The sequence below is a fragment of the Neovison vison genome, chromosome 11 (genome assembly GCF_020171115.1).
Source record: "Neovison vison isolate M4711 chromosome 11, ASM_NN_V1, whole genome shotgun sequence".
Lineage (NCBI taxonomy): Eukaryota > Metazoa > Chordata > Mammalia > Carnivora > Mustelidae > Neogale > Neogale vison.
In genome coordinates, this window is record NC_058101.1 from 33,059,672 (window position 1) to 33,072,567 (window position 12,896).

General features: G+C 37.6%; 1 protein-coding gene across 4 annotated transcripts in view; it reads left to right on the top strand.

Annotated features, from left to right (window-relative positions):
* Positions 1 to 11,767, top strand: part of ATP8A1 (ATPase phospholipid transporting 8A1) — a 231,171-nt gene extending 219,404 nt beyond the window's left edge. For all 4 annotated transcript variants that reach the window (XM_044224040.1, XM_044224041.1, XM_044224043.1 and 1 more), the window contains 2 exons: positions 5,716 to 5,807; positions 6,995 to 11,767. In XM_044224040.1, coding sequence (XP_044079975.1) covers positions 5,716 to 5,807; positions 6,995 to 7,092 — 190 coding nt within the window. In that variant the 3' untranslated portion in view covers positions 7,093 to 11,767. The remainder of the gene's footprint in view (positions 1 to 5,715; positions 5,808 to 6,994) is intronic.
* The last annotated feature ends 1,129 nt before the right edge of the window (positions 11,768 to 12,896 follow it).

The following is a 12,896-nucleotide window of genomic DNA, read 5'->3' on the forward strand; positions in this document are numbered from 1 at the left end:
TTCCATTTGGGTATAGAGATTACTTAAAAAGATAGAGAGAGAGAGAGAGCCTGAAAGGAATATAGTGGATTCCACCATAAATGACCAGCTTTTCCATAGCAAGTGAATCAGACAAATTTCCTGCTGTTGCCTTATTTGCCTGAAATAGCTGTTCAGCTTTTCTCAAGAACTCAGAAATGCGTTAGCTCTTAGCTTAAGGCCACAGATGAAAACCCGTGGTATAACACTTACCCCATGTTGCTGTTGCTGCCCATCCACAACCAGAAGAATGGTGACCACAGTGCCTTCCTGCTGGATGATGGCCGGAGGGGGAGGGAAGAGAAGGGATCTGTAAAGGAAGAAAAACAGCAACTCATTGGAAAAGTCTTCATGCGAAACAGTGACATCCTAGAGCAGTTGGGAATTGTCAGATTGGTTTTACTGCCAGGATTGTTTTCCTTCAAGACTTTTTTTTTTTTTTTTAATCTTTTTTTTTTTAATTTATTTATTTGACAGAGATCACAAGTAGTAGGCAGAGAGGCCGACAGAGAGAGAGGAGGAAACAGGCTCCCCGTGGAGCAGAGAGCCCGACGTGGGGCTCGATCCCAGGACCCTGGGATCATGACCCGAGCCGAAGGCAGAGGCTCAACCCACTGAGCCACCCAGGTGCCCCCAAGACTTTATTTTTAAGTAATCTCTATACCCAGCATGGGGCTCGAACTCACAACCCCAAGATCAAGAGTCGCATGCTCTACCAGTTGAGCCAGCCAGGCACCTCACTTACAGGATTATTTTAGGAGACTTGGAGAATGAGATTGATGTAAAATTTCAAAAAAGGTAGCTAATCTTATCTATATTTTCAAAGAGGAAGTAATTGTGATTTCTGTGTAGTCAAGTGATATCAGACTTATTTTAGTTCCAAAATACCGTGTTATTTTCTGCCTTCCAGTCTTTGCACATGCTGTTCCCTTGTCAAGAAGCTGATATCCACACCCTCCCCCCATAGAAGGGGCAGTCCAGTTCCTAGTTTTCAAACCTCAACTCAGGTGCATCACCTTACCTTTTCTGAGATAACATTAATTCCCGTTCTGCTATCTGAGCTCTTTATGCTTCTATAATCATACTTACTGCATTGTATTATGATGTGTTTATAAACAAACACATCATACTAGATGTGAGCGCCTTGAAGGAGAGGCCTCCTTTTTTGTCTTACCCGCAACCCAACACCTAGCACAAACCCAGGAACACAGTAGCACTGGATAAATATTTGTCAAATGGGTGATTAAAGGGTCCAGAGAATGAACTGTGGAATGAATGAATGAATGAGTGGCTGAATAGTGGGTGGTCAAGAGATGACTGACCCATAGTTAAATAAAAATACGATACATAAGAGCATAGAATTATATAGGTTACACTTCCCAAATGAGTCATGTCCAGAGTAACACTGGTTTACTTCATCATAGATAGAACAATGCAGTCTTGTAAATTGATCATCCCCCATTTTTTTCAATCTCCTCTGAGCACTGTGTCAGAGAAATTCGGACTTGTAAGCACTATGTCCAGACGAGCATTTACAACCATTTATTTCTCATGTTTACTGATGTGCAAAACTGCAACATTTTGGTTAAAAGTCTTAGAAATAGTATATCACTCACCATATTATCCAGTGAATTAGATACATTTATTCCAATTTTACACTGAAATTGTGGGGGGAGGGGAATATATTTCATCACCTAAGTACAGTATATTGCTTTTTGAACCTTGGGTTATGATAGAAATCAGTTTAAGTCTAAATATTGGGACAATAAATGCAAGCCTTACTTCTGATCTTTGTGTAGCGATGGCTTACTATTTTTGGCTAAGAAAACAACTTATATAACACCCAGTGCTCATCACATCACAGCATTGGGTGTATAGGCAACTGATGAATTGTTGAAAACTACATCTGAAACTAATGATGTACTATATGTTGGCTAATGGAATTTAAATTTAAAAAAAAAAAAAGAAAACACCTCATATGGTATGAAACCCTGTTTTTGTGGATAGCCTCCAATACTAGGGAGCATAACATCTACAATTTTAAAATGAAAAAAAAAAAAACAACTTTTGAGATTCAATTTTGTTTTCCCATAGGTTTATAGCAAACATTTGCTAGGGGAAAAACCTAAACCATTTGTTCTATAAATATAAAGGCATTCATAGTGTTTATATTTTCTATAATGTAAACATACACTTTATAGCAGAAATACAAATTTTTTGGAATATAGTCCTCTTGGATCTCATTGCGGGGGCATTACATCTATAAATTATAATATCTTACCTTTTCTAAAACAAAACAATAGCAAAAACAAAAGTGAATTCAAAAACCTAATGCTTTAAAATAAGGAATTGTAGACACTGGGCTCATGGGAGACAAGACAGTTACCTATGGATGTCTTTCATGAGCTTGGGAAACACTGCATTTTACAGATAGGCAAATAGGAAGAGAGTCATAATTTTTTATATATCACTGTAGACATATGCCAGCAAAACTTCAGCAGCCATTACTAAATAGAACTTTGCCCTTACTTTCTGTAGATCTATTTTAATGACTCCACCAGAATAGCCAACCCAACATCAAAACAATTGCAAATTTACCACTCTTCAAAAATAACTGAAAATGCCTTCAGACAATATGTTCTAGGACAGTAAATGGGTTTTTACCTATATTTAGTATTTCTAAATAGAATTATTATTTTTAAAACATTAAAATTCATTATTTTAAAGTATTAATTTAATTAAATAATTAATAAAATTATTATTTTAAAACATTACAATACTTTACTGCTACCAAAATATCTAAGTTGAAACATTTTAGTGGGTTTGGAAATAAGGTAACAGTATTTAAGTGGTACTTTCATTACAGCATTGAACAAATTTAGACCTTGCACAGCTTGGTATGTAAATGAAAGTCCGCACAAAATTAACACTACTGACTAAGAGTCGTGATTATGGTGGAGTTTTAATGAGAAGGTTCTTTAAAGTCTTTTCCTTCTTGTCCCTATGTTAAGCTATTCAAGAATAACTGAACTTCTAACATGTCTATTAAGGTTAACATGTTCCCAATATACTATGTAATGTGACTTGAGAGTAACAGCAGTACCTATAAATATCAAGGACCTAGAACTATGTAATTCTGAAATGATGAGCAGTTCCCAAAAGGTAGGATAAGGCTAGAGAAATACAATCATCATCACTTATTATTTATTAAGCACCCTCCTGTGAATGGCATTTCTATTTCATAGGAGGGACTCTGCCCTATGAACACTAAAGCAAGAGGTTCAGCATAGCTCAAGGGAAAAAAAAAAACAACAGAAACCTAGTAGTTTTCCTACCAGGGAATGGAGTGGGGCATTGTAAATTAAAACTCATACACAGCAAAAGACATCATGTGTGGAGCTGATGTTGACTCTAAGCCAAGGTATCAGAAAGAATCCTCACAAAGTTATCTCCTGTTTTGGGATGATCTCTGTTCTCGTTGATTTTTTTATATGATCAATTCCTTGCGAGCTGGGGGAGGGGTAAAGACAGGAAGGACTAGCATTCATTGAGTGCTTCCTTCCTAAGTGTCAGTCACTATGGTAGAAGCCATACAATTCCCTGAATCCCACCATTGGCAGGGGAAGGGGGGGTGGGGGTGGTTAGGGGTTTTCCTTCTCCTGTGGATGTGAGAGGACCAAGAAAGGTTTGCCTAAGGCGACCCAGCTAATAAGTAACAGACTCAGAATTACAGTTAAGACTCCAAAGCCCTTTCTCTGTCCCCAGTACTGCGTTCCTTTCCCAAGAAAGAAGCTTTCTTATTGCTTTTTTTTTTTGAACACTAGACATGACCTAGATGTAACAGCTGAATAAAAGGATAGCCTCATATGAACCATTACAAAACAGACCTGCATTATCTTATACATGTAAGTTTCATAATATGAAAGATAAAATTCTCACATCCTCCTTCTTAACATTGAATGCTATAATATTAAAGTATTATGCATGTAGCAAGGCCAGCCTGAAACCTGGAAAATGTATCTGGGGAAGAAGAAGCTACATAATGATACATTGCCATCCTCTAGATGTCTGTGGTCGTTTCCATCGTACACACCAGAGACTTCCCAGCACCCCGTCCCAATGCTCTGCTAACAAAATCAGACCACCTGCTGCTAAAGCTGCCGATTTCCTCAAAGCAGTTACAGATTTTAGAGTTCCTTGGGGTCCCCAGGTCTGCAATGTTAGATCATTTTAGGAATAGAGCAAGAAAAGTGTCTCTAAAAATGGTCTCTTCTCACTCCCCGTATCTGTTTATTTCACTGGCAAAAACAAGGTTTACGACTATTTGCAAAACCACTGGAGTTTTAGATTAATTAGCTTTTGTTGCCTTAACGTAGCTAATTCTCAGTGACAATGAACTATGTCTACTAAACACCCGTTAACATCCCTAGACTTTAAAAAATATGTGTCGAAGATAAGTAGAAATGTCAACATTTCTAAATATTTTACTTCAGCAAAAGCCTGAATGTTTGTGTAATTCCGAGTTCCTTCTGCAGAGGATCCTTTTATTTTTATTACTTGTATATGATAAAAATGGTTCCATTTCAGGATTTCAAAAAATTTGGCAAAATACAGAACTGACATAACTTAGAACAATTTAACTAAAACTTTTGCAGTGGGAAAAACACAAGAAGGAAATTTTTCAACTGAGTCCATTCCAGTGATTAAAACAAAATTGCATAAACATTTGCTGTAACACATGTGGGTTACTTAGTAGCTCTTTATGCTTATTATGTTCTTTGATATCAAAGCAAAGTTCTAGAAATCAACCACTAGAGAAATGGCATGATTGGGAAGACTGGGGATGTTTAAAGTGCATTTCACAATTACTGCTTGAATTCATTTATTTGACAAATAATTGGCTTCCTACTGTGGGAGACATCATTCTACGTGCAGTGGAAAAAAACAGATGCATTATTTCCTGCAGTGTGCTTTTAGAAGTTACATAATTAAGTACATGGATTTGTTTCTGTGGAGATTATTCTAAATGTCTATTGAAAAATAAATATTTTTCCATATCATTTTACCTAGTATTTTCTGGAAATAGGGTTTTGGTTTCTTTTTTTTTTTTTTTTTTTAATGACATTAAGGAACACATTTCATACCATATTGGAGTGGTAATGGAACTTTTCTAGTGAAAAAGTCTATGAAATTTCTTTTTTGTGTAATTGTGAGGATTTCTTTACATAACTAAAAAGTTATTATTTTACACAAGAATATGTGCATAGTAGGAAGAAAATCTATGGTAATAATTTCTGTGATTCCAAAAATACTGTGCTTAGACTGCACTCAGTAAGTCAACCAGGATTTTAGAAGTTAATAACCCTGACGGCCGACTTTGTATTTCTTGTTAACCATATTGTACAGGGTCTGTATCCCCATTTGACTTCAAGATAACTGGGGGTGGGTGGGGAAATCTTTGGGCTGGATTATTGGGAACAAAACTCTCCTTAGCTATGGGAAAAACTGGCCTTGAGAGCATCTAACTACTTTAAATCTCATTTGCCCTCTGAGAAAGTGGGGTAAAAAGAAACCCTAGACTCCAGACTTCTCAAGCAATCTTTTGTTTAAGTCGAACTCACTCTGGTGGTCCTGTGGGCACGGTGGGGTCTCTGCCGAGTTGATAATTCATTTCACACATTTGCACCTGCTCGGCAGCCTCACGGAAAGGGCACAACTACTCAAGAACGTCTTTAAGAAGAACCATGTGAACTTGTACCGGTCAGAATCATTACAACAAAATCTGCTCCGTAAGTATCTGAGTTCGGATTCGTAAATAAATTCTCTGCCGTTCTGCCTAGCATTTACGAGAGCTGCATTTTGACTGCAGGAATATTTAACTATTTAAACTTAATACCTTTTACCCGTTTTGCTTCTTTGTGACCCATTACATAAATAACTGGTGTTCAGAGAAACCTTTGACCACAGCCATCTCACTTACAGCAGACAAGACAAAGCATTTTCAAATCTTGCTGCTTTCACTCGAAGAAATAATATTTCCACATGCCCCTTGCTTCCTTAAATCTTAAAAAGAGCTAGTGAAATAAATCTTAACTCTTAAAAGCTCCCTCTGTATTGTTATTTTTTTGACTTGAATAACTTTGCAAGGGTTTTTTTCAGTTTTCGGACAGCACTGTGAAACATATATTTCCCCCCCTTCAAAAATATTTATGAATATTTTGAGTTGTAAGAAATTATTAGGTATCAGGCCCTCTTAACATTTCAAGGATCTAAAAAAGAATATAATATATAAAGCCCTGTGGTAAATGTATTTGTGTTAGTAATATATCTTTTGTTTCATGTTGTTTCCACATGTAATTTATTTTCATTTATATATACTCATGTTTAATGCTTTTGCCTTTTATGCTTCAAGAGGGCTTTTCTAAAGATGTGACCCCTGTGGGGGTCGTTGCTTGTCCCCAGCCATGCTGGGGCATGAACGAATTTATCTGTAGACACAAAGAGCCAAGGACAGTGTTATCCCAAGGACGAAGACTTTTCCAGTACAGGCAGTGGGGGTGTTTATCTCTGCCTCCTTCTCACTTTTATTCTTCCGTCTCGTGCCTCTGGTCCGGATGGAAGTATATGTGCCTGCTAGACTAGACACCCCTCTCCCCCCCACAAATGCCAGGAAGCAAAAAGTGGAAGGCTTAGATTTGAGATGCGGGGGTGGTGGGGCGGTTTGAGAGCACCTGCTCATTCATCGGAGGCAGAGTTCAGAGAACGTCAGCTGGCAGCCTGCGGTCAGTGCACTCTTCGTGGTGCCGTTGAATCGGCATCTTTTCCAGACATTAAAAAAAAAGTGTCTTCACGCCTGCTTTTGAAGGCAGGAGGGCCATCGAGGGGCCCTAAGTTAGAAAATGAGTCCTTTGCACTCCGAATCACAGATTTCCAGTGACCTGACCATGATCCTTTCTGTTTCATCTGTAACTTGCAGACGGGTATGCTTTCTCACAAGATGAGAACGGAATCGTGTCACAGTCTGAGGTGATTCGAGCCTACGACACCACAAAGCAGAGACCTGAGGAGTGGTAATGGGACAGGCGCGGCGAGGCGGGGGCTACTGGGACTCGAAAGGGGAGTTCCCGGGTCTTACCGGACCGGCTGACCAATTCCAGTCTGGTCCCGGAAGGCGAAAGTGGATCTGAGCTCATCTCGTTGATCGACCGTCAGATTCGTGTATATTAGACATAAGCACTGTGCAACTCTACTGGAACACCATCTCTTTCAGATTTTTTAAAGTATTTGCTAAGTCTTTGTAAGCAGAAATTGAAAATGACCTTGTATCTTGCCAGAATGCTTTCTTAAACTGAGACTCGGTCAGTACTCTCATGCCGCTACTCTGGGGCTGTCACTAAGGGGATTTATTGGCTGTACCACAAGGTGACCAACCACGAGAAGACTCTAAAGTGGTAATAATTTATAGGGACTCTTGATATCCAGACTTAGATTTCAAATATGCTGGGGGAAAAAAAAAAAAAAAAGCCAGCACTCTTCTCTAAGAAACTGACTCACCTTCCTGAGCAAAATTTCTAAACAAGACATTAACAAGTGTTTGTGTCAAAAATTGTCTCGAGAAATGTTTGCCAAAGACGTTCAGTAAGTGTATTTATCATTCAGTAGCCATTTGCCCAGAAATTTAAGAGAAAGTTTACCTCCAGTTCTGCTGTAAGAGCTGCATGCTTGACTTTTCAAATATAAGTGTGATTTGCAAAAATGAGTATTTCAAGGCATTTGCTACTAAAACCCGTGGTGTTGCACCTTTGGCCTTACAAATGCTTCTTTGTTGTTTGTCTTGTTTACTTGTTCACGTTGGAAGGCACATGTGGCTATGTGACTCTGTCATTATGATACTGATTTTTAAACCGTATGTATGTCTCTGTCATTTCTGATGAGGGGTCCTCGTCCTCATCATTTAGATTTTTCTAAAAATCTGGCTTCTGCAGAAGATTGAGTGCTATCATTTTATCTTAATGTTTTCTCTCTCAAGAAAACTATGCTTAGATATTTATGTGAGCTCCCCAGTGCTTCTGTGGAGATGTTTGGAATACCACTGTCGGATAAATGCATGGGCTTTTGTAATGTACATAGGCTCGGCTTTTGTCCTGTGTTTGGGTTCTTTCTACCAGTTCCTGCTAGAGATGCCCACTGCCGTACATAGCACACCCTGTGTTCTGGTAACCGCCCTGTACTTAAACCTGAGAATTACTTCACAGCTTGCTTGTCAAGAGCTCCCCCAAATTAGTCACACACTGCTAATTGGGACAAATAAGTAGTACATATTCCCCTTTTAAAAACAGCTATTTTACTCAAGCCTATAACTTTATGATCAGAGACACTCTTCATTACAAGTAGATTTTGTTACTATGTTTTTAAATGTATGTTCAGTTTAATTTTTTTTTAGCATTTCCAAGTCATCTCCTGAAAAATGCCTGTTTTGCTACCAACAATCAATGGTGAAGGGGCTGTTTAAAAACCACAACCAGTTTTCTATGCTCTTTTTAAAATGATGCTTTCGTTTAAAAAAAAAAAAAAGGAATTCTAGTTTTCAGATACACTTCAGAGATTGAAGCAAACTTTTTGCCTTTTATTCAGAAGCCTGTTTGCCTTTATGTGGACTTACCAGCAAAATAGGTAGAACTTACTCTTTTTTTAAAAAAAAAGTCAACTAGAAATGCAAGGAGAGGTGATTTTCCAAGTCACTGCTTAAGTTGAAAATTTCCACATGTTTTTTACCATTTTTCTTCATCTAGATTTAAAATTAGGTGATATGTCATTTCCTTCTCTGTATTTTTAGTTATTTAGATACAAGTGTGCCTCCCCCATTTTCTAGAAAGGAGAGAGGTTATAACATACATAATTCTAAAGGGCGCAAGGAGTTGACACAGTTCACTTCCTAGACCGTTCCCATCTGGGGTTCAGGTTAAGAAAATTGTGAATCGAAACACCTAGAAAGACCACAGGTGTAAGGGTCTAAGACCGTCTTCAAAACTCAGAAGTCGCAGATTTTTGTCTACTGAAGGGATGTTCGGAGCGACTTTCCTGGGCCTCCCCATGGTGATAGTCTGGATCAAACCACATAAATCACAAGAATGAGGTCCATCCCTCTGGAGAAACACTTTATCGAGGTTACAGACAAGAGATGCTTCCCTTGGCCTCCACCTCATCAGCGGCATCCTTCTCCCAAATTTCAATGCCAAAATATGATGACTATAATAGAACAGAATCTTCTGGCTTAAAAAAAATAATAATAATAAAAAGTTTTATATTTATCTTAAAACATGGATTGTTTCTATGGAGCTCTTCAACGTGAGTAGAATACCCATGGTTAATTCATGTATGAGACCGTGGTCTGAAATATGGCTAAGTTAAGTCTTTCTTGTCCCGTAGTCCTATTTTTTAATTATTAATTCAATTCCTTTGCTTCTTGGGTGAGAGAGGATGCTGGGCAGCAGGGAGTGACCTCCTTGGTAAAACTTAAAACACACCCTTGCAGTCGCAGTGATTTTATAGTGTTAGAGAAAACCCTCTGAATTTTTAACCTTCCAAAGAGGGGGAGGAATGTAACAGTTTTACCAAGATTAAAACAGCTGAAGTGACTTTTAACTGTATTTTCTGAAATAAAGGACACATACTCTTCAATTCAAAAGCCCCTTATAGGGACTTTGGCAAATGCTAACACCGTCTAGTTTTACAATGTTTACAATTCAGAAAATACTACTTACAGCAGAAAAATCCTCATTCATTTAACATTGAAAAGCTGGGAGTTGCTTCTTTAATGTTGAATCGTACACAGTAATATTGAGCATGAAATTTCTAAATGTTTTCTATATACATATAAAAATATACTGGTGGCTCACACCCAGAAAGATGCTATTTGGCAGAAATTGTTAGCAGGAGAAGGGTGTTTCTCAGGAATGTAGCAAATTTAAAATGATCTATGTGCTGCCTACTCTCCTACACCCCATTCGGTGTCCGACGTGAGCCTGATTCAACAGTGTTGCAAAGTTAATGGAAAACCTTTTTCTAATCAAGTCAGGTGAACGTGTATTCTTATTCAATAATATTATTCATTTACATGAATTATATAGTCATTGAACGGAGTCAGTAATTCCTCTTAATGTTCAGGGGGAAAGTGAATTCCAGAAATCATCACTTATTCTGATTATTACGTTTTACATTTTTTTTTTACGTTTTACATTTTAATTTTGCAGTTTAGCATTCTAAATAACAAATATGAACCTCACATGATAATCTGTTCTGCATTGTGTGCACTGTACATCACTGATAACTTGTCATTTGAAACGTTCTTTCAGGAAATGAATGCTAGTCTAAAAGTAATAGATTGTACATTTGTAGTTTTTAAATTATTTGTAACAATGTCCTAATTATTACCATGCTAAATGATCATCAGTGTATATTTTTGTGCAGTTTCCCTATGACAGTTCTTGGTTCTAAAACTTATTTTATCAAATAAGTCTATATATAATCTTATAAATAACCATTTATAAAATTTATTGAGAAAACACCCACCCCATTCACATCACGTGGACCGGATCTGTGGAATTCTTTTTGTAAATTCATGTAATACCATGCAGCTCGGTGCCTAATAAATGCTTTTTAATGATGAACATTTCTATAACCCTTCTCTAAGAGATCATAATCTGATTTTTCTCGCATTAAAATAACTGAAGTCACTTGTGAGACTCTGTTATACTTTGCTGCATTTTAATTAACCTTCAGTGGCTGTTAAAATGGAATGTAACTTAAACTTTGAAGGAAAGGAAATAAATGTTTTCCATTTTTCGCCTTGATTTATTTTCTGTATGAAAGCAGCTGTGTTTCTGATAGGTTTATGGTTTGCATGAATTAATATTTAAAGTGGCCTAGGCCAATGCATGGCTACTGCTGTAAATCTTGATGTTTATTTCTGCCTTCTAAAATCCTATCATGGCCTACCTGGAATTTAATATTCGGTGGACAAATTAATTGGCTCTCTGCATCACTTTTTTTTTTAAATAAGTAAATTATTTTACAAACAAATTTGAACAAATTTAATTGCAACTTTTGTTTAGCTTGCCTCTAAGAACTTTTCTTAATAAAGCTCGCAAAACTTCTCAGCAAATAAATCTCCTGTAAGTAGGAAAAAGAGCTAGATTTCATACATGCTTACTTTGAATGAACAGCAACTTTCCATACGTAAATCTGCTCTTGCAAAAACGTGAGCAGAATATTAAAAAATAAATATTTTTGTGTTTCATGGTTCTAGACTAGAAGCCATAAATGCAGTAAATACTGTCTGTCGTTTGTTTAGCTACTTCAAGCTTCATTTTTCACATTTTCAAGTTTATTAAGTTCAAAAAAAAATGCAGCCTCAGAAGGCAGCTACTATGGAAAAAATTGAAGTTTGCATTAAAGATAAAATAGTATTTTCAGCTCCATGAAACTCCATTCTCGCTGAAACTGCTGTCGAAATCGTGAAGCTGCATGAGTGGACAGTGTTGAATCTGTGATTATAGTTTTCTCAGGTTTGTTGATCTCGATGTTCAATGCACTGTTTTATAAATAGTTATTAAAGTTGAGTAATATTCAGTTCTCTGCAGTGTTATGTGTCATTGGCCTTTTGTGAATGTGCATGTTTTCAACTGCAAATTTTAAACATTTTGTCCTCTCGTTGTTAAAAATGAAATAAACTGTACCATTACATAAAGAAATTGTTGCAGTTTTAATTGCTGGTTTTAGAAACTAAGTTGCTTTATGAAACCTTCAAAGCCACTATAATTATAGTCTAAGAAGCTGTATCCACTTCATAGCATTTTAACATTTTGCTGACCTCCCCCATAATGTAGAACATAGCCCTTCCTGGAGTCTAGTTTGGTGACAGGCATGGTTAATTAATTCCCACCCCCCCAATTTTTTTTTTTTAAGTAAAATTCCTGTATTTTGATTCTTCAATCAGAAAAGCCTCATGACATATTTAAATCAGCCAGAAAATCAACAGCTAATTCCTGGCTCCCTCCTTTCCCATTGGATGGTTTTCCTAAGTTTTCCAAACCCACCAAATTTTAAGTTCTTGAGAAAGTGGACAAGTGTAGCCAGTAACCATTTGAAGGAAGCAATCAAAAAAATTTATATTAAAATTGTCGTGTGAGCCAAAAGCACGAGAAACTTTGGAAATGAGGCTAATGGTCTCGTCAAAACTAAGCATTATTTGGCAAAAGAGAAGCAACTGAAGCTGCCAGAATGGGATTAGTTGTGAGGGAGGCGGCACTGGGCGAGCAGTTTGAGAAGCCGCTGGCTTTCCTTGCGAGCGAGCGGCAGCGTGTGCCTCGCTGTCTGCGGCCCCATATCCTTTCCCACAGTCTTTTCCAGGGACGCTGATTGGGTGTGGGTCTCCCAGGCAAAACCACAGTGAACCAGGTGTCCAGAAGAGTTACCTGGGGGATTACATCCAAGGACTTGCACATTCATCTCCACTCCCCCTTATTACTGACGCCCGGGCTTCAGATGTTTCTAATCTTACCAAAATGCTGAAGGGAGCAGCACACTTGAAATGCATTCTCACAAATTCAGGACGTCAACCCCATTGCACATTCAGTTTTTTATGCCTATTGCGTCTCTAACCTCAGCTTCTATTTTGGCAACACAGAGCCATGCCTTTTAATGAGGAAAGATCTTCCTAACCTGGATAATTTTACTAATGGGCTAGTAAAAATTATTGGATTATGTTTTCCCATTGTTTGTATTTCAAATGAGAACCATGTATCTAGCATTTCAAATAAGAATCTTTTGTCAGGGGGTGCCTGGGTGGCTCAGTGGGTTAAGCCGCTACCTTCGGC